The sequence below is a fragment of the Electrophorus electricus genome, chromosome 13 (genome assembly GCF_013358815.1).
Source record: "Electrophorus electricus isolate fEleEle1 chromosome 13, fEleEle1.pri, whole genome shotgun sequence".
In the NCBI taxonomy this organism is placed as follows: domain Eukaryota; kingdom Metazoa; phylum Chordata; class Actinopteri; order Gymnotiformes; family Gymnotidae; genus Electrophorus; species Electrophorus electricus.
In genome coordinates, this window is record NC_049547.1 from 12,102,740 (window position 1) to 12,124,507 (window position 21,768).

Consider the following 21,768-nt stretch of genomic DNA (forward strand, 5'->3'; position numbering starts at 1 on the left):
AGTGTGTCAGCTGGAACTGCAGTCGCTAGATTCTTATCCATTAAAAATATCTGCTGGCTGCATCTTTCCCTATGTGAAAAGCATTCTTAAATGTCAGAGAATTCATTATAAATGCTGATTGATGGCTTCTCTGGGCCCAGGCGGCGGGTTGGGGGTGTAGAACCGGTCTGCTTTCGTCATTGCCCGGCCTGGAGAATGCTCTTCCCGCCCTGCCTTGCCACTCCGGCTCCCCTTTCTGTTCTCCGAATACCCTGGGAGTGCTGGGAGGACGCTGGAGGATGCTGGAGGACCTTGCCCATTGCCGCTGACCCAGAAGGCTTCTAGCAGAGAATAGGCTACAAAATCCTTCTGTTTTCAATCTGGCAATCCTGTAGTGGGTGGTACAGTCACTGCCTGTGTGCTACCAGTGAATTAGATTTTGATTTTGCGGAGATTCACTGTCAGAATAGTAGGGTCATTCCACATCAAATCAATTTCAAATCAGATTTATTTATATAGCACTTTTTACAACAGATGTTGTCACAGAGCAGCTTTACAAATGTCCGAGTCCAAGCCCCCAGTGAGCAAGCCAAGGGCGACAGCGGCAAGGGAAAACTCCCTAGAGCATGAGGAAGAGACCAAGACTCAAAGGAGGGCCCCCATCCTCCTCTGTCCTACATCATTTCCAGGTGGCGCAAACGCTGTAAAGTTGTCTGCTAGGGTTTGTTGATTGTAGCTTGCCTTCTTGCAGACTATTTCTTGACAGAAATTTTTTAAATGACCAAAGGCAGCTGTTTTATGGATCTTGCAGACCATGTTGTTTTCATTGTGTTTGTTTTCATAGCTGTGGTGTTACATTAGGGTGTATAGCACTGCAATCTGGGTGCTGGCTGTCAACTGGGTTTTCCAGTTGTTGTGTTTGCAAAGTGCAAACAGTAGAACATGCTCTGGCAGGGTCACTGCCTACTCCAGAGATCATGCCAGGGTCACCAGGTTAATCCAAATTAACCAAAAACAAAATTTTAACTTCTACACTGATCAATGGTGAAATATCATTAATCCTTTCCACCCAGAAACAGTAACTCCTTTCCTCTTGCTTTGTTAGAGAAAATGAGAGAGGGGGTCTGAGAGATGCCATTTCTGCTGGTTCTGTTACCTTTGCACCAGTGTTTGTTTGTTCTTTTGCTGTGGTCTTTTCAGCTCATTTTTGGCCTCCCAGCATGCTGTGTTGGTTTTTTTTTTTTTTGTGGGCCTACATTTAACCCATCTCTAAGTGTTATCTTTACACAGGAATCTAGCTAACTGCATGGCTTTATGTAAAATTGTGCACAGCTGCCTGGCTGTGCTCCGTGGGCTGGGCTGCCGGACTGTCACCACAATAACTTCCTTTGTGCTGTAGATATCCGCCACCCTGAGGAGCTGTCTCTCTTGCGCAAGCCCCGTGACCCCAAGAAGAAGAAGAAAAAGCTGGAGGAATGTGAGGAGGAAGCTCTGGAACTGGAAGGGCCTCTGCTCACACCTGGATCAGGTACATGTGCCCCCCTCTACCTGTGCTCACCCCTGGATGGGGCACATAAGCCTCCCTCTACCTGTGTTCACGTCTGGGTCAGGTACATGCCACTGGCCATTAGAATATTAGTCTCGTGTGTGTGTGTGTGTGTGTGTGAGTGTGAGTGACTACACATGCCGTGGCTTCTATACCATGACATGACAGCTGAGTATGATGCCAGTTTTGATGAATCAGAAGTGCTTCTGTAGAGTCCCCTCATTAGCTGAGGGCATGCCAGCCTCTTTCCTGCTGTTAGCCATGTGCCTTCAGCAGGGTACATGAGACCCTTTTAGCCTTAGATTTGATGTTGGTGGAGCAATGTATGGGAAAGATGCTTCTGTCCTTGGTAATGTTGCTGTCTATTGGTTTGTGTGGTTGACTTGCAGGAAAACAAATTAGATTTTGTTATTCTGAGTGATTGCTGCAATAAGAACCTCTGGGCATGGAACTAGCATATGATTTGCAATTGTACTGCATGGGCTTTGGCTGTGGGGACCAAATGGTTTAGATTCCGTACATATTTGGTCACGCTGCCATTTTGAAACAGAGCAGGCAGCCATCAAGCTACACCCCACGGTGATGAAGCAAGCTTGCTTCCAGAGGCACCGAGGCCAGCCACTATCTCAGGCAGAGCTGGAGCCAAGGCTCCATGAATGGACCTCATTGTCCCATACATGCCCCACCCTGGGGCCCCAGAACAGGCATCCCACACGCAGGCACAACCTACAGGCCCCGGGGCCCAAGCAGAAGGGTTGATTGTTCAGCGGCACTGTTTCTGGGCCGGGGTCTTCACTGTCAATCTAGTTCTTGTTCCTTCGCTATTGGCATTTAACCTCAGCATGACCCCTATTAGAATAGAGCAGGGGTCCTGCATGGTGTTTGGAGGCTATTAGAGATTTCCATGTTTCCCTCCACAAAGACTCTTTCTAAGGGAGGAGTGGACACGCATAGGGGATGTAATTGGAGTTTCTTGGGCGCAAACTGCTGTGGGCTGTTCCCTCTCGACAGGAAGTGAGTTAAAGTGCTACTGTTTACTCTCTGCCGGGAAGGGCTTGGGTGGGCCGATTTAAGAATCCCTGCGTTGCAGGCAGCCAGGGGTGGGGGCTCTCCTCTACCCTTCATCAGGGGCACGCTCCTTCTGCTTACTGCATCTCTCTCCAGGCGTGTGTGTGTGTGTGTGTGTGTGTGTGTGTGTGTGTGTGTGTGTGTGTGTGTGTGTGTGTGTGTGTGTGTGTGTGTGTGTGTGTGTGTGTGTGTGTGTGTGTGTGTGTGTGTGTGTGTGTGTGTGGGTGTGTGTGGGAGAGAGAATAGCAGGCTTTCTTCACCATGCACTCAGGCTAAAGCTGAAAGGGGCAGTGTAGCTCCTGTCATGTGCTGTGGTTCTCTCAGGTGGGTCAGAGGATCCTGGGATTCTCAGACCCAGTGTTGACTGTGCTGGTAAAAATGATGAGCCCTGACAGAGATGTGGGCCTCCCCACTGTGGCAAATTTACTCCACTGATTGAATCACAGTTGCTAGTGACTTCATGCATTTTCACTGTGTTGAGCTTGGACAAGCTGAGTCACACGCTGGGATCTCAGATTGGTTTCCATCAATGGGATGTTCAATTCTTTCTCCATGTTCTTTAACATTTCCCTTTTCTCTTCCCTGCTAATCTCTTTAATCTGTCCTCTCTCTTGTTCCTTTTCCTCCTGCTTTTCCCTTCTTCTCTCCTCCAGCCTCTGAGATTATACACATCGGACCTGTGAAAGGTAAGGCTTCCTGTTTCTCTGTGCATTGCTTCCTTCACATCTCCTCACCCAGCTGCTGAAGCAGTCACCTGCCCGCTGGCGAGCAGAGGAGGTCCCAGGAGAGGTTGTGTAGGAACCCTGCTGATGGTCATGGGACACTTGCCCATGTGTGATAAGGAAGTGCTGTGCTCACTCTGCTTCTTTTTTTTTTTTCCCTCACATTTTCCTAAACCCCAATATTATGCCGACGTTCACCTCTCTGACAAACATGAAACTGTCAGGCCAGAATGAGGAGGCTATGTGAAGAAAACAGTTTCCAGGATTTAGTCATTTCCTTGTTTGTTTGTTTTTTTCTGCATTACTGCTCAGTGCATCTAGCTGAGTAATTTGCTAACTTGTAAATTAATACAATGTAAATAAATGAAATGCTTTGCAGAAATGTGCTAGTATGCAGAGAGGGATAGGCACATCCTGATTCTGATTTAGATCAGCTGTTTGTATGCATACAGGATCCTGGTGTGTGGTTTAGTCTTCTTACCTACCATTTAGGACATGCTCACATTTCTACAAGCTGGACTGCGCTGGCTGCGTTTCTGCACGGTAACCTGGGCAGAATCAACACCCTGCCCTGTCGCTCTCTCCAGCGCTGCCGCACTCCTTATCGCTCTTCTGTGCGAGCCTAGCATTCCTTTGGGGAGCAGAAACCCCTAGACTATCTTCTGCAGAGTTTAGAAGAGACTCCCTAAAGGCCTGGGGTTTCTCCCGTTTCTCATGACCCCAACAACTCCTCAAGCCACTTCCTGCCACGACGGCTGCAGTGGCTTCACACTGCTGGCCTGGCGGCTGGGCTGGCCACTGGTACAGGACCACTGCATGTCCCCTCGCTTGGGCCATGAGGAAAAACATTGTAAAGTGGATCCAGTGCAAAATTGTATTTTATATTCACATTATTATGACCTATGACTTATGGATATATAATAGTGGGCGACACTGGCCGTGTTTACGTGCACATCATTTTTATGGTCAGTTCCGTAGTATGCCGTAGTATGGCATGTCTGTGCCATGAATAAGCAGTTTTTGTTCCTTTAGGTGCTAGTGGAATGTCCTGTTAAGACCTATGATGCATCAAGGAGATAACTGCATGTTTTTCTATGACCTTAACCGCAGGGAGCACAGGAAGTCATTTTGGGGAGCTGGTAACAATAGCATGAGTCTGTTCCATCTGCATCCAGATTCTTCAGATATATCACGTAAACCTCACAGGAGTAACCCACAGATTGTCATAGGTCGAGGTGAAGGTTCTTGCACACATTACACATGCCTGGCATTATTCTTCTAACTGGAAGAAGATCTTTACTGGAGTATCTTTTTTTTCTGAATATAGGGTGTGGGCTGCTACACCGTGCTTTGTCTCTTAAGTGTTGTTTTTAAGCTTAGAATATCATGTGTGTCAACGTGGTCAGTGTGGCAGATTTTAATGTTGAGTTCAAACAGTCATGCGTACAGCTTTAAAGTTCAAGAAGGAGGAACTTTAGAAGTCAGCTAAAACAAAAGACTATGTTGTGGAATGTGTATTCATTAACCACAGAGTTCCTTTTTTAGTTAACATTCAGCATTTACAGAAAACGTATAAGATTAATGTGTTTGAGGGAAATGACGAGATTGAAAGTTATACAGATTTTGGTTCAAAAAAACGTTTGGGACCTGTGTAGTGGAAATATAAATGTGAAGATCCTTGGAAGAACGCCCCAACCCTTCAGCACAGCTGAGTTTCGGCCTCCCTGGTGCTCGGCTGTGAGCCATGTTGCCACTGCCCTGCCATCTTAGCTCCAGGACCCTTCCGTGCTTCTGGTTGTTTGCTGTGTGCACCCAAGGTTGAAGACTGTTGTTAATGTGCATCCGCATGCTGCCTCCTGTAGAGTTGTGCTGCTTAGTTGTTATGCATTTGGTTGCAGTCACATTGGTCTTTGTGAGCAGCCAGTGTGTGTGTTTGTGTTCATGATTGGCTGCCACCGCACCGTGTTCCTTTTGTGTTTTCCCTCACTGCTTGTATTGGGATTACTCTAGCTACATAAGATGAATGTAAATTAAACATAGTCCTGGGCTAAAGGTGGGAATCACCTTTTAATCCTGGACTAAGCTTAATATGTGTGGGTAACTGTCCATGAATATATTCTTAGTGTAATACTGTGAAGAACTACATAAACTGAAAGCGTAATGCTAATACCTTTATTGTATTTTAGGGAGCATCTACTCCAGCCCTGGCCTCTACAGTAAGACCATGACTCCCACTTATGATTCTCGAGATGGCAGCCCACTCTCCCCCACCTCTGCCTGGTTTGGAGACAGCCCTTTGTCTGAGGGCAATCCCAGCATCCTCGCTGTTAGTCAGCCCATTTCCTCCCCCGACATACTGGTTAAGCTCTACAAACCACCATCTCTCCTGGATAAGGCCAAGATTAATCAGGGGTAAGTCTAGTAGTGCACTACTGATGTCCGAGGGCTCTGATATCTGGTGACTCAGGCAATAACTGTCTTTTGTGTGTTCTAAAGGTGGCTGGATTCCTCCAGGTCTCTGATGGAACAGGATGTTAAGGAGAATGAGGTTCTGCTATTGCGGTTCAAATACCATAGCTTTTTTGATCTCAACCCTAAGGTTAGAGCTGATTCTTTTAAGCTTATTAATTTGTATTGTTAGAGTTGGCCTATGCTACACTATCAGTTTTATTTGTTCAAGTTAATTGCTGTCTTGAATGTTTGCGTTGTGCAACTGGAAGTATCCACATTCAAAAAGGTATGCTAAGAACTACGTTTTTGGACAGCTTTGCGGTTATAAGGCGGGGTCTCCTAACTCTAATCCAGGATGCCTAGTTTCCACCGATTGTTGTGTGGGTGTTTTTTTTTTTTTTCCTGCCCAAACACACCGGATTCAATTTGTCAATTAATTACCAGGTTAGTGGAAATCATCAAACAAGACAAGAGTTAAGCACCCGTAGCCCGCCTTGCATCGTGTTCACATGCAGTAGCTCACTACACCGAGCTCCCTTCAGGTAGCAGCTGCAGCTGGCCTGGTGGGTGCAGGGTGGAGGAAGCAGCTTTGAGGTGTCCTGTTTGCTCAGCTGGGATAAACATGCAAAGCTGGGGGTTAATGCTGCCTCTTCCCAACCCCTACAGTATGATGCCATCCGGGTAAACCAGCTGTACGAGCAGGCCAAGTGGGCCATCCTGCTGGAGGAAATCGAGTGCACAGAGGAAGAGATGATGATGTTTGCTGCCCTCCAGGTAAGTAAGAATGAAGGCTCAGCATTGCTTTTGTTTGTGTGCGTGCGTGCGTGTATTTTACTTTTACATCTGTGTTTGGATGCCAAATGGTGGGGGGTGCATCTCCAAAGCCATAATAGGCTGTTGGGCTTGCTTAGGAAGCCAGTGATGAGAGAGCTTGCAGTGTTTACACTGGGCTCCCAGCCTGTTCGCACTGTTAATAAACGAAATAGGCTGTGCATCTGTTGGTCAGGTTTGGCGATGCATCCTGAATTATTCTTTGGTTGTTGATGACCGTTTATTTTTGCAAACTCAAGTCATCATTTCAGGTTGCAGTTGGTACTACCAAACAAGAAGTTTGTCAGAGCTGTACATCAGGGCAACATAAGCGAATTCGGTCTGGGATGCAAAGGTGTAAGGAAGAATGCAAGGCCCAGCCTCGCCGCTCCTTTCAGCAGTCCCGGTGGCTATGGAGGGACCTGCTATTTCCGACCATCATGAAAACTGAGTGTGAAGATCGGAGAACGCCTCCCTGTCTTAACCCCCAGGTGTATATATAGAGTGGGTGTCTTATGGGCGGCAGGCAGGCCAGGCCTGGACCACCCAGCTAACACCCTGGACGTCTCCAGCAGCCGGCACTGTTCGTTTTTCAGCATGGGATTTGTCAAGGTGTATCTGGGCTCTAAGGTTTCTTTGCTCCAGAGTTGCCGACTACAGGGGGTTTGGGGGGGGTTAAATTAGGTTGGCCAGCCTTACCACATCAGTCCTCCGGCGTGTTTTGTCGACGGTGGGGAGCACTTAAGCTAGGGGTTGGGTTTCAGGCTGCCTGGGCCCTGGAGGCTGTCTCTGGGTAGACGCACTGAGGCTGAGCAGTGGAGCCTCTGTCTGAGAATCCCATCTGGAAGCATCACGCTGGCTACGTATGGTGGTGTCTAGTCAGTTTGGGAACTGGTGAAGGTCTTTTTGTTGAGTTCTACAGGGGGAACTGAGGGGAGTGCCAACGCGATGTCTTTGTCCTCCATTTTGAAACCGGAGTCGGCTATAGACGGGTAGTGTGAACCAGGGTCTTAAAATACGCACGTCCTCTCAGACCATCTGCTCATTCAGACACGGTGGGAGTGAGGGTCACCCATGTGACTCTGTAAATACCATTTGTCAACAAGTTGTATTTAGGGATGAGTCTAACAACTCCATTGTCATTTCTCTATGCAGCCAAATGTTTATGACTCAACATTAAAAAAGGTGAATTTGAACAGCTGCAGACCACAAAAAAACCTCTTCACCTAATTTATTCAGAATCATTAGCATAGAGGAGACAGTCTGGAAAATGTCACTGTGGAAAAGTTAGATCATCAGGCCTTTATTACGAGACACGTACTGTTATCTGTTACCAAAACACTCATTTTAAATTGCTGTCGAATTCTCAGTATCACATCAACAAGCTGTCCATCATGTCTTCGGACAACCACATGAAGAACAGCGAGAACGAGGTGGACGAGGTGGACGCAGCCCTGTCAGATCTGGAGATCACCCTGGAGGGAGGGAAGACCTCCAACACACTGGTAGTTTAACTCTACCTTCACATATACCCACTGTTAGACACCAGCCCTGGCGTCTCCGTTACGCTGCTTTGCATAGTTTACGACACAATTTGAATACAGTAAATACATTGGTTGTTGTATGTTTTTGTTCTTTATTATGTTATTATGCATGCGATAATTTGTCATTAAATGTAAATATAATCTTTCAACCATTTTTGCTCCTTTTCGATCTCCGTTCCCAGGGTGATATTACATCAATTCCTGAACTGGCTGACTATGTGAAAGTCTTCAAGTGAGTGGAATACCGTCTGACTGTTGCACTTTTCAGGATGCTCTTTGGGGACTCTCTTGTATATTCATGAGCTGGTTTCCTGCTTCGTGTATACATTAAAGCTGTTTCAGAAGTAGAAGGTTTTCTAAATAAGAATAAGCTTGGGAACTGTTTTCACCTCTAAATGTTCCATATGAACTCTATGAATCCTCCCACTGGACATTTATTTAAAGGAAAGGAAAATTGATCAAAGATAAATAAACTACGGGGAAAATGCTTTGTATGTTGCATGTGCGCATGTTACATGATTTTTGACCTCTTGCTGTCAGAGACTTAAGTAGTAGTAGTTCTAAATGAATTAATTATTAATTTAATTTTGAAATGTACTTTTTGGGGGGCATAGATTTAAAAAAAAATGATCCTCTTGAAAATTTGAAAAAAAAAAGACGAAAGCCCTCGTACGTTGCTGGACTTTTCCCTCTTGTGGTTTGACTGATGTCAGCTGTGTGTTTCTCAGGCCAAAGAAGCTGACACTGAAAGGGCCCAAGCAGTACTGGTGCACATTCAAGGACATCACCATCTCCTGCTACAAGAGCCGAGAAGAGGCCCATGGCATCCCCGCCCACCAGATGAACCTAAGAGGCAGGAATTGCGTCACAGTGGAGTTCCCACTATCCACCGCCTGCTGGAGCGTCCCGGAGTTGAAAGTCATAGCTATCTCTGGTTCCTCTTTATAGGCTGCGAGGTGACCCCAGATGTCAATATTTCCGGTCAGAAATTCAACATTAAGCTGTTGATCCCAGTGGCTGACGGCATGAACGAGATCTGGATGCGATGTGACACGGTGAGAAAAGGACCTTCCCTCCGCCCATGCCATTAACAGCTACGCTTTCTACACAAAGACTGAGCAACAGCTGACTACCAAGGTTCAAGACTTTACTACATAACATACTGCACCGCTTGTAGGTTTTCTGTAAAAATGCTTAAAATATAATAGACATTTCTGAAGTTTGAGCAACATCTGGGATGAATAATAGACAGATGGAAGAAACATCTGAGAAATACATTACTGTATCACTGACTACCTTTTCCTAAAATTCCAAAGCATGTTGCTAACTCACTCTGGCTAAAAATATATAATTTGAGCTATGTGTAGATTTATTTAGCTGCACCACTGCACACCCTGAACACTCAGAGACATTAAATAGGAATGCTATCCAGCTAGCAACCATCTACGTCATCCCAATGCCAGCCACATGCCAGCCACATGCCATCCACATGCACATGGAGTATCCCCATGTTTGATGATCTGTTTTAGGATTGCTGAAACATGTTGATATGATTTCAAACCCTACATTTAGAGCACTATAATATGACTAGATGTTAATAAATTAAGATGATATTTATTAGTAAATGAAGTCTAAGTCTAGATGATCATACTTCTGTTCCTAACTCTCTCGCTCTCTCACTTTCAGGAGAAGCAGTATGCACAGTGGATGGCTGCCTGCCGTCTGGCCTCCAAAGGGAAGACGATGGCAGACAGTTCCTACAATCTGGAGGTCCAGAACATTCTGTCCTTCCTTAAGATGCAGCACATGAACCCTGACCCCCAAATCATCGAGCCCATCACCACCGATATCAACCCAGAGTGTTTGGTGTCACCCCGGTACCTGAAGAAGTACAAGAACAAACAGGTAACTGAGGGTGTAGCGAAGAGAAAGTTCTCTGTCAGCTCATGGTCCCACATACAGAAGACCAGGTTAGAACCTACAGCACCTAATGCTGGACATGTTTAGTGCCTTTCTCTTAGGATCAAGAGAAAGAGGAGTTGGTTACTTCTTCTTTTCTCTCTCTCTCTGTGCCTCTCTCCCTCCCTCTGAGTGGAGAACAGGACAAGGTGATATTTGAGGAAAGTCTCAAATCCATAAAGTCTCAAATCCATATTGCTCACTCAGCACAAATGGAAGGCAAGGCCAGTCTCTGAGAGGAGGTGTGCTCACTCGACCTCAGCTCCAGTTCAGGCAGAAGTGCCGAGAACGAAATTGTGCGTGGCGCATCTGGAAGTGTTTAGCCATCAGAGGAGCACATGGTGGTGTTTTGACTGACGCTGTGGTACTGCTGGAATGCGCCCAGTGTGTAAGTGATTAGATGGCTGGGTGGGTGGGTCTGTTTTTCAGAAAGGACGTGTAGCTGCTGTGACGAGTCAAAAGCGACTCGTCCGGTCAGGAGAGTTGCCGGGACTGCGCACTTGTTGAGAATGCTGTACAATATCAATGACGGAAATGGCAGGAAATGACGTATTAAAGAGGGGGAGGGGGCTCCCACCACCGCCGCAGTCTAATGCAAGTACGGCACTTTCGCTGTGCAGCGTCTGAACTCAGCAACTATGAACGGAACAGTTCTGAGCATGTTCTCTTTCAAAACGGTCTGCCATGGTTTTTTGTTTTTTGTTTTTCCCCTCCTCCCTACACTCAAAAGCAGAGGGCATGTGTAAGTGGATGCGCGCTGGCATGTGTGCGCACGCTGTGTGTGTGAGAGACTGACTCCAGGGGCAGTGGCCTTGGCTACAATCCAGAGCCTGAAGTATTTGGAGGGATATTGGTTGGTAGTGTCCACCTCCCCTCCCAACTGCTCTCCACCCTGTCGCCGCTACATGAAAGCTCGCCAAGCCGACGGGTCCCTTGAGCCTGTGCGCTGGGCCGCGGGGGGCGGAGCTCTACAGACAGGCGGGAAAGCGGCAGGAAACGAGAGCCTCTGGTGAATGCTGAGAGGAAACACAGCCTGAGATGGCCCCGGCAGCTGCTCTGATGATGCTGTGCTCTGGAGATGATGGGCTTGGTTTTTTTTTTTAACTTCCCCTTTTCTTTTTGGCCACCCCTTCCTGTTCTTCACTCTCCTTATCCCACTCGTAAAAGAATCACATCATTTATTTATTTTAATCCCAGAGGACATTTGATTTAATTAGCAGAACTGCGAGAACTGGGGTGTTACAACATTGTTTGCTAGTTTGACTGACGAGACAGTAAACTTCACATGCACATCAAAGAGCCGCAGCCAAACGGTAGGCCATTCTGAATCGCTTCTGTTTGGTTGGAATTAATTTGGGTTGCAGCACCCCCTGGTGGAAATAGTAAAAAAAAAAAAATCAATAATATTTATGTTGGGAATAGTAATGCTATTAGTAAATGTTTAAGTAAATTAACAAAAAGGAATTGTAAATGTTTTCTGAGAAGAACAAAACACTGTTGATCCTAATTGCTCATTTTTCAATATTTGTTTATCCTTATTACAGAAATTAGAAAATTTGTAGACATATAAAATGCTGTTTTTCTTATCATTTGACTTTATAGCCAGTTGCCACCATGTGTGTGTTTGATCTTGCTGTTGGATTTCAGTTGCTGTTGCTAGCTGGTTTGTTTGCTAACACCAGTCCTGAAGTTCACTCTGTCCTACACCTTCCTGTGGTCGGTTTAGTTTCATGTTCAATTTGTTCCTCTACAATAAACTGTCCTACCTGTTGGAGTGCAGAAATCATTCCTGCAGTTGAGCAGGAATGCAACTGGGAATCACTGGGAATCACTGATTTGGAGTAACACACAAATGGAGCAAGACGGCCCCCTATGCTTGGAAGAGGCCTTTTCGCTGTTGTGTACTGATGCATTTAATCCAGAACGTTTGGTTCTTCTCCGTGGGGGCTACATGGTGTGGCCTGCTCCGTATGCTCCCCCTCTGCCTGCTCCTCCCGCCTCCTCCCCCCGTGACGGCTGCATGGGCGTCTCCTGCCGCGCGCCCCTCCCTTGTTCTGAGGCTCTGTTTTATCCTTGCTGACTTGTTTTTGAGCTTGTCTGCCTGTATGCTACTTTTTTTTTTTCTCCTTTGCTTTGTTTGTTTGCTTGTTTTTCATTCCGGTTCTTTCTCTCTTCCCTCCCCTCACTCCTGCCCCTGCACCTCTCCAGCCTGGCTATATCAGGGATATGGTAAGTGAACCTGCTTGGTGGTTGCTTGTGGTGGTTGCTTGTGGTGGCGTCTGCTCACCTGCTTTCCTTGCTAGACATGCTTCTACTAACCCGCTCTGGTTTCAATGCCATGGCGTTAGCGTAGCACAGAGTGACTTTAGAGGCCGTCGGCTGACTAACAACCTATGTGCCAAGATATCGGGAGTACTAACCCGTGTGAAAATGCAGAGCACCAGAGGTGGTGGGCTCAGTAGTGTTAAGGAGAAAATGTAAAAAGGCAGGCAGAAGAGGCCCCTCTCAGTCCACCAGCATCTGGAGTGCCCTGGAGTGCTTTAGTGCGGTTAGCGGCGAATGGAGCTCACCACAAAGGCCTCATCGCCTTTAACAGAAGCCTGCGGGGACACACTGATCTCTGCCGTGGCCGCCTGACACCATGCCTCTCCGTTCACTTCTTGTTTGGTGACAGTTGGGTAACGGCATGAATGTTTGTCATCTCGGTCATTTTCTTGGCACGTGGCTGCTGGCGGGTGCTTCCTGACCTTCAGTGCGGACGCTATTGTGTGTGTTTTCTCAGATCTCTGCTCGTATCTTGGAGGCCCATCAGAATGTGGCCCAGATGAGTCTGATTGAGGCCAAGATGCGCTTCATCCAGGCTTGGCAGTCGCTACCAGAGTTTGGGATCACTCATTTCTTGGCCAAGTGAGTGTTTACTCCAGTCTTTTTTTAATCAGGTTCACCAGCCACCAAATGCCCCAATCGCTGCAAATATTTTGTGCATGATTAAAAAAAAAAAAAAAAAATAGGCAAACCTGTTTGACAGCTTACATATTCGATTACATTTTAATTACAGTGGCCCATACATGATGTGAGGCTGCTTCTGTCTTTATTACCAGACAAGAGAGCTGACTGTTGTGATATTTTGCGTTAAGGTTTCAAGGTAGTAAGAGAGAGGAGCTGATTGGCATCACCTACAACAGACTGATTCGTATCGATGCCAGCACCAGGGACGCCATTAAGACCTGGCGCTTCAGCAACATGAAGCAGTGGAACGTGAATTGGGAGATCAAAATGGTATACTGTTTCATTAGTACTCCTACTGGGAGATCAAAATGTTACTGTTTTAGTAGTACTCCCTCTGGGAGAAGAAGGTATAGTGTTTCATAGGTACTCTGACTCTGCAGAGCTCTGTAGTTTCCCCCTAAGTCCTGTTGTTTTCTTTTGCTGCTTCTTTTTTTTTTTTTTTGACTGCAGGTCACGGTGGAGTTCGCTGATGAGCCCAGTCTCTCCTTCATCTGCGCTGAGGTGGACTGCAAGGTGGTGCATGAGTTCATCGGCGGCTACATTTTCCTGTCCACACGCGCCAAGGACCAGAATGAGTCTCTAGACGAGGAGATGTTCTATAAGCTCACCAGCGGCTGGGTCTGAGAGCTCCTGCTTCACACGACTGAAAAGGGGAGGGGCTGTTGGGGTGGGTGTGGCTGGGGGGCTTTGATTCTCTTACTCTTTATCTTGTATTATTTTTAACCATGCCAAGGGTCTGATATGGCCACACAGAGATTGTTTGAAAGCTGACACTTTTTTTTTTTTTTTTTTCCCCCCCCTTGTGTTAATACTGACATACACATTCACTTAACACTAATGACAAGGATGAGGGGTGTTCTTGCTGCACCCAGGGCTGAGGCATGTCTGCAAAATGCTTCCTGAAGTGAGGAGCTCCTTTCCCAGAGACACCTGCTGCCACCACCTCTGTCTCTTCATGCAGTGCCTTTCCATCCTACAAGAGCTAGTGTGATAACCATGACCTTTCACCTTGCATGGAAATGTATCAAAATTTACTCAATTGTAACAAAACAACAACACCCCCACCCCTCCCCCCCACCCCACTATTCCCATCACTCAGCTTTGTTGCGTTTCAGTTGTATTGATTTGGGGAGCCAAGCGTTGTGGTTCTCTTGGTGCTCAGTTGTGTTTATTAATCCTGTTGTCTCTACGCCGCTTCACTGTGACCTCGTACACCGCCGCGTTCATGGCACCTGCCTTGGACTCATCCGCCCTGTCCGTTTACCACCACAGGCTCATTGCCAGCAGCCGCTAGATGGCAGTAACAGCCATTTTAATGAAGGAACTTTAGCACTACGTGTTGCTCAGAATGAGGGAGGTTGGGTTGGTGCAAGATTAGTGCTGAGCAGAACAGACATCCAAAACAATATAATCTTGCAACTATTAAGAATTGATAAGAATTCTCCTTTTGTCTGATCTGTTAATTTGAAAATACTGCAAGCACTTCTGCAATGAAGTAAAAGTTCCCACATGAATAAGCTGGAGTTTGTGTAGCTTTTTATATGTGTGTGTGTATATATATCGCGTGGTAGGACAGCTGTGCAGTCATGTGTCCAGCACTACTAGTGAATGACTGCTAGACGGCTTTGGGCTTTGTCCACTGTAACAAACACAGTCCGCCATTTTATTCTTGCTACAAACAGTTTTGCATTGCACGACATAAACAAAACACTGAATGCAACGTTATGAAGGATAGAATCCAGGATTTCAGCCTGCTTGCCGCAATGTTCCAAATGTGTTATCCTCTAGAAAACAAATGTCCTGAAGTAAAACGGTAAACAGCCGGAGGTCTTCTCTTGCAGCTCAGTGCCTGTTGGGCCTCGGTGGGATCACCAGGCTTGTTAACATAGTCTCTGCCTTCCTGCTCAGTTTGGAGTGAGGATGACCTCAGCTCAGCAAGAAAAACATCGAGTTTGTTTCGATTTTCCTGTGCAGCCTGCTTGTCTATCTTTCAAACTTTATCAAAACCGTATAGTATTATTCAAAACCAATATACTGTTGCACACCAGCAATAGGTCACTGTTTTAAGAAAATACATGCGATGTCCATCTTTTTTTTTTCTGAATATGAAGGAACGCTAAACAAAGTATTAGTTTTTGTAACTAATGTAAAAACACAGTTTTATAGAATTGTACAGTTATTGTCGTTTTGTTGCTGCTTTTTCCTGTCGTTTTTTGGAAGTACATTTTTCCAGAAGAGTAGGAAAAAAGCCATCTTTGAGCAGTGCGTGGTATGATGTGTGCCTGCCAATGTTAAGGTCTTACTGAGTTTTTAAGAGTAAAATATATATATAAATATATATAATGTTGTGAAGCATGTCTCAAGCTCCAGATCTGGAAAATCTGATTTAAATTTTGTTGCTATACATTCACTCCTACATTGAAGGGCTTTCCCATTACTGGTTGCTTTTTTAAGCCTTAAATTAAATACAGTATATAAACGCGTATTTCTTTCTGCTGAGGTCTTTGCTAAGCCTGTTTTGTTTCTGTAGTCTTATTTATGTTAGTACTCAACTGAAGCATCGTTTAGCAGCCAGCACTACTGTGTGCTGTTTACTACATTGTCACTATATTCTTAGTTCGTGGTTTTATTTAGCACCACACAAGCCATGATTTAAGAGCCAAGTGTTTGGTCATACGTTTGGAAGGAGAATGTCGACATCCTGAAGTTTGAGACAAATTGCCATAAAGTGAGCTAAAAGAAAAGCTAGCTTAGCATATCTTCTGCCTATATATATATTTTTTTTTTTGTTTTGTTTTGTTTGCCTCAGATGTTCTGAATGGCAGTGCATGGCCTGCTGTTTTTAGAATGTAAAATGCATTTATTTTAAAAATAAAAGATTTTTATTTAAAATCCTAAAATGTCTTTTTTTTTTTTTCCTTTCATATTTTGACATAATGGCGCTCATGGAGTCAGTGTATTGTCTCCTTTTCAGCGGCAGAGGTCACTGTCTTTACACTGGAATACATACTATGCAAGTCACTCATGCGATGACTACTGAAGTATCTCTTAAGGGAATTGAGATCATGGTTCTCATTTGAACTAAAACTGCAGAATGATGGTTAATCTCTACATTAAAATAACCTTCTCTGATGTCCTAGAAGCCAGTTCTCTCACCTGTGGATTTCCCGGACATGTCTCATTGTGAGACCTGTTCCTGGTCACCTGGTATCTATAGATTCTGGATTCTGTGCAGTGGGGGCGGGTAAGTCTGCCTGCTGGAGCAGGTACACTGAGGAAAGCATTCATGAGCAAGAGACATGACTCATGCAGCTTCCAAGTATGCACGTAAACCTCCGTTTCCCATGATGGATAGTGCACAAAAAAAATCTCCAGATGTATTGATTCTTGTTTTCATTGCATCTGTCTGTATTGTTGTTATTGTTATTGCTGTGAATTGATCATTACCCACGATGTGTTCGGTCTGTCTTCTAGATGAAAGGCTAGAGGAATGGTCATTGCTGCTTTTTGTTCATGCCACGCCCGTCTTCCTCCTCATCCTGGATGTGTGTGCGCTTGGATGGCCTCTAATGTGGCAGTGTGTAGCAAAAGGAGGAAAAGTGACATGGAAAATACATTCTAGAATTGTGTTGCATCGAGCACTGAAGGCCAAGTTTCTTATAGCAGAGTTTAAAGAAGGTGCACTCATAAAATTGGAAAGGTTTTAGCCTATATAGGAATGACTGAAGCGTTAGAACCAAATCATGTGTGATCTGCACTGCTAAAGTGCTGGGGCTTCCTTGCTGGTAGTTTGTTGTGATAAATACACAGAGAGATAGCATTACTGTTCAACAATATGCATCACACACGTACCACCTCACCGCTTTTGCAAGGCTTGTAAGGACCATCTCTTGTTTCTAAGGCAAGGACCTGCATGGGGAGATTCACACATTTGCTGTTGTGGTTAGTTCGAGACAAAACTGGAATCTTAAGAACACTCTCAGCGCTCTTGTTTAGGTCTTGATGTCTTTTCAGTATGTGCTGCTTGTGTTTCTCTGAGAGAATCTCCAGGCCAACTGTTTTTGGCAGGAAAACAGAGATGACTCATTCTAAGATGTCCATTGGACTATTTAAAACACTCTGGACACTATATTAACTATATAATCCTAATAGTTACTTAATAATTCATCTTATAGAAGATCTAAGAAATGACTAAAAAGGTGGGGGGGGGGGGTTATGAAAATGCTGAGATTTGAAAGAGTTTCCCTTTGCCCACTGGAGGCTCCAAACCTCTCCATATATGGGCTTTGGCTCCAGTTCAGGCCTGAGGGGTTGCAGGGCTGCCACCCCCAGTTTGAATCATTACTGAACTGAAATGGTGTAAATTAAGATTCCCAGCCTCCCTTTTGCCCTGTCTGTAATTATTGAACCATTCCCCCGCTAACACCTAACCTGCACCGATAAAGTCTGTCTGCTGACCTTGAAGTGTCCTCAGTGTGAGTGTGGAAATCAAACGGGAAGTGGGTGCTATGGTAATTTGGCCAGTGCTGTGTGCTGTCTAAATAGGTGGACTATGCCAGTCCAGTCTGCCTGCAGCCTTTTCCGTCAGCCTCCAAGATGCACTTTGTGTTGGACCCAAAACACAAATAAGTGGTTTGGCAAAGAACAAACAGCAAAGAAAGTAACTTAAAATCTGCATTTTAGATGAACTGGTTATTTATGCAGCTTTAATGGGAACTTTATAGCTGTTAGACTTGTTTCAAGCTGGAGGATATTTCTGATTATGCTTACATTTGCATTGCAGTCTTTTTTTTTTCCCCTAAATGCTGTGGAGGCATTTTCTGCAGTGATGTTTTAATGAAGACTACATGTTAGAATTAGTAGTGTTTTGTTACTGATGTCAGGAGCCTGTTTCACCACAGGCTCTTATAGACATAGGGCACCCTTGACTCTGTGTGACCAGAAGACAAAAGAATTCACTGTATGAAAATATAAAAAAAACAAAAAACCCAAGTATAAAAAGTGAAGATGAGATATTCAGGCAAACGCGATACACTGCCAAGTATTTGTGTGTTGTTATTGCATCTCACAGGCTTAATAGGCATTTAAGTGATTTTCCTGCAAACCCAATCTGTTGGGTTATTCACCAGCGATGTTTCTACAACTTCAGCAGTGTCTATCTTAGTGAGGTGATATTGCAGAAAGAAGCATTCAAATATGTACTAACATTTGGTTTGGCGCCTTCAGTGTTTTCCAACTGTAACTATTAATTCAATGAGAATAAAGAATGAAAATAATGAAAAAATGCTTTTCAGGTTTTTTTTTCCTGCTCTAAAGGCTCAATTGAATTTTGGAAAACAGAATTGGATCCTTCATTGTCACTAATAACCAAGGGCGACAGACCATCGATCGGCTAAATTAGCAAGCTGTGAAGGGTGTGTAACAGAAACACAACAAACAAATGAGACATGGTGGTCTACTGGCTGTGAGGGACAAGTGTACTCTCACCTTACAAAGAATGACAGTCCAGACATTTCGAAAGGTGACCCTTCTACAGAATTAGTTTCCAAAGAGGACCCAGACACTGGTGATGGTTGGAGATTTTTTGTCTCCCACTGAAAGACATATAGCACACTTTTTGGTTTACATGGCTGAGAGAGAATGTGTGGAATGTGAAGAGTAAAGCCTGATCTGCAGTCTGATGGCACAAAGCCAAAAGTCACTACATCATAAATTCAATGAACAGAGTTCCTTTTTTTTTTCTGGATGCAGGGTAGCATGTTTGCCATGACCATGAGCAGCAGGCTTTTGTTTGCTCCATAGAGTGCATATACAGTCTGTGGTTTGACCACTAGTGGATCAAATTCCCAGACAGAATACTCACAATTTTCTTTAATCCATCAACCCAGATTAATTAAAGAGTTCTATCTTAGTCCTGGCAGATGAATGTAAATCCATATTGAATAAAATCACCTTGAAATATCTGAACAGTGATCCAAGATATATGGTATTTGTAAAAAAAAATGTGTAGATTAATTAATGCTTTCAAAGATCCATAACTCTCTTGTTACGATAATCACTAACATCAGTATGTTTATCTAAAGGGAATTTGTCTCTTGATAGTCTTGACATAAGACTTGCCAACTGTTTTTCTCTCGTATGTCGGTTTGTTAGCAGGAGTAGGAAGACCTGTTCCTGTTTTGCAGGTCTATACCTGCGCAGACAGCTGTCTGGTAGCAGTCTCAAAACGCCAGCAGCCGTGCACTAGCATCTGTAACAAACGTGGGCTTGGCTAAGGTGGTTTCAAAGTTACATTTTAAAAGCATCACTGATAGTCTTCGCTAAACCTCTTTTCAGCAACGGCCCTACTTAATTACGAGGTGGAAAAGAACGAATCTCTGAGTTCGGATTTACTGCACGCCAAGCAGCTGAAGTGAGCTATTCACATTTTGACAATTCATTGCTATTTTTAGCAGTATTGTTGCAACAGTAGTTTCTACCTATTTTATTTTCATTAATTCTAAATAACACATAATTCAGTTGTAATGGAAAAAGAAAGTGTTGGTAACATTTTCTTCGCTGAAACTGGAAATAACTAATTTCTTTCCCTCAAGCGCACGCCGTTGCTCGAGCTAGTTCCATAGGTGTTGGTTTGCGAGTCCAATAAGATCTCAAGTAGTCAGCGCGTGTAGTCCACGTGACTGCCGTTCCACGAAGTCAGACTGCTCGCGAAGCCCACACTGCTTTCCCCCTCTCGAGACAGAAACAGGCTGTTCGCACTGTGGGGGCTCCGTGGAGACTCCCGGCACGCCGCTCCAGTGACCTCTAATTGCAGAATCGAAATGCTATTCTCCAGTGTGGCCAGATAACGCCATCTAGACACAGGAGCTCGGGTCCACCACCTTCCAGATTCTGAACGCGGACCTCACGAGAAGTCTACACGTGGGGCGTAACACAGCTGATCGACCCAGGTGAGCGCGGTGTGTATTTAATAGTCCGCACACCACAACTTCTCAACTCTTTCGTGGTGGTGGTTTTCACAAGGCGTTAACGGCTATAACTGCAATTAGTTTCTTAGGCTGTTTTAGACGAGCGAATGCTAACTGGACTAATGATGGGGATAATTAAAGGCATTTGTCCCCCGAAGCCCAACGTGCAGTCTTTAAACGTTTTAAGCAACAGTTTAGTAGCGCACGGATAAGGACGTGATGCGTACCACTTCCCTTCCTCGTCAAGTGACATTGGTCTAGTTAGTTAGTTTGTTTTTGTTTGTTTTCTTTTTCTTCAACTATTATGAGAAAACTGGTGGGTGGACATGGTTATGCAAAAATATTTAGTGTCTATTGGCTGTTTCAAAATGAATGTAGTGAAAAATACAATCTTTTCAGAGCAGCGACTGTTTAATCAGCTCAGGATTCATTTTGGAATAATTCTTATAATTGCAGAAGAATAGAAAACATTTTATTTTCGTATAGCTACGTAGGAACCAGCGCAGCCGGTTCATTCTGGGGAAGCAGACGAGCAGACACGCATTACATATATATATATATATATATATATATATATATATATATAAATAAAATACACACACACACCGTACCGAAAATGCTTTATATTATCCAGGAACCTTTCACATTTCTTCTCCAAGCAGAGACGCTTCCAAGCTCCCCCTCACTGACCTCCCGCTAATACGTGTTATCGAACCTAATGAATCACTGTTAGAATAACTTTTTTGTGCCTCTATATATTCATCTTGTAACTGCCTCCTGGGTCTGGCTTAGTCCTCCATGGTCATCTACAACCTTGACATGTCACAGGTTTATTGCAGTGGTGGTAACCGTCTCTGTTTGCAGAGCGTGAACCATATGGGTTATAGCTTTCTTCTTTATGAGGGACTGAACTGAGCCTTCCATTTCAGTGCCTTTATCCACATCCACATTTCCAGTTCAGTTTGTGCACATGTCTCCTGCAAATGAAATGTATGCACTTGAAACGCTATGGGTTGCTGTGCACAAAGCATTTTTATAACGGGGTGGATTTCTCAGGTCTTGGTTCCCGTGTTTATCTATGTATAACCATGCTGTATCTATAAAACTGTTCTTCTCAGATACATCTGTTTCATCTTTAAAGTTGATCAATATTCTCCGTTATGCCTAATTTTTATAAACTATTTTTTTTTTCTGGTTATTGCTTTTTGTATTTCTTTGATTGCCTGTATAGCAACATGTTTTCCGCAGTTCTGGAATTTTATTGCTTTAAGTGCTTCCTTGAATTGGAACAGGAAGTGAAAGGAAAGCTTGTTTTTAATATGTATTATTGTTGATCCTCTTACATGTGATTGAGTTCTTCTTCTTTCCGTTTTGTTCATCGTATCATATATGACGATCACAGGAAGGTTTGTTAGCTTTTACTTTTTCTAATGAGCCGTATTTGTTTCTTTCTGTGTATGTCATCCTTGAATTTCTGAGATAGCAACAGAGCCAAACACGCGTTGTTCCATTGCTGGGTGATACTGACTTCTCAGAATGTGGTGTACTTGGTACTAGATAACAATGGTCAAAACCTTTTGTGTATCTGTCCACATTTCTTTCCATCTGCAGTTTTCTCTGTCCAGGGTGTGCTGTAATTGCCTGTAGATTTGTCACTGTAAACCACCAAAGATTTGCCTAAATCTGATTAAAATAATCATTTATAATAACCA

General features: G+C 44.4%; 2 protein-coding genes across 5 annotated transcripts in view; both read left to right on the forward strand.

Moving 5' to 3' along the window:
- Positions 1-15,988, forward strand: part of fermt2 (fermitin family member 2) — a 31,380-nt gene extending 15,392 nt beyond the window's left edge. Inside the window, exons 4-17 of one of the 4 annotated variants that reach the window (XM_027002402.2) lie at positions 1,379-1,507; positions 3,247-3,279; positions 5,502-5,727; positions 5,812-5,914; positions 6,433-6,540; positions 7,947-8,081; positions 8,303-8,352; positions 8,849-8,973; positions 9,069-9,175; positions 9,807-10,025; positions 12,288-12,308; positions 12,862-12,986; positions 13,217-13,358; positions 13,539-15,988. In XM_027002402.2, coding sequence (XP_026858203.1) covers positions 1,379-1,507; positions 3,247-3,279; positions 5,502-5,727; positions 5,812-5,914; positions 6,433-6,540; positions 7,947-8,081; positions 8,303-8,352; positions 8,849-8,973; positions 9,069-9,175; positions 9,807-10,025; positions 12,288-12,308; positions 12,862-12,986; positions 13,217-13,358; positions 13,539-13,712 — 1,697 coding nt within the window. In that variant the 3' untranslated portion in view covers positions 13,713-15,988. The remainder of the gene's footprint in view (positions 1-1,378; positions 1,508-3,246; positions 3,280-5,501; positions 5,728-5,811; positions 5,915-6,432; positions 6,541-7,946; positions 8,082-8,302; positions 8,353-8,848; positions 8,974-9,068; positions 9,176-9,806; positions 10,026-12,287; positions 12,309-12,861; positions 12,987-13,216; positions 13,359-13,538) is intronic. The other 3 variants (XM_027002403.2, XM_027002404.2, XM_027002405.2) reach the window with 3 other exon arrangements.
- A 3,801-nt stretch (positions 15,989-19,789) lies between these two features.
- The window catches only part of stxbp6 (syntaxin binding protein 6 (amisyn)), a 47,986-nt gene continuing 46,007 nt past the window's right edge, over positions 19,790-21,768 (forward strand). The window contains exon 1 of the mRNA XM_027002415.2: positions 19,790-20,038. The gene's annotated coding sequence lies outside the window, so the exon portion shown is untranslated. The remainder of the gene's footprint in view (positions 20,039-21,768) is intronic.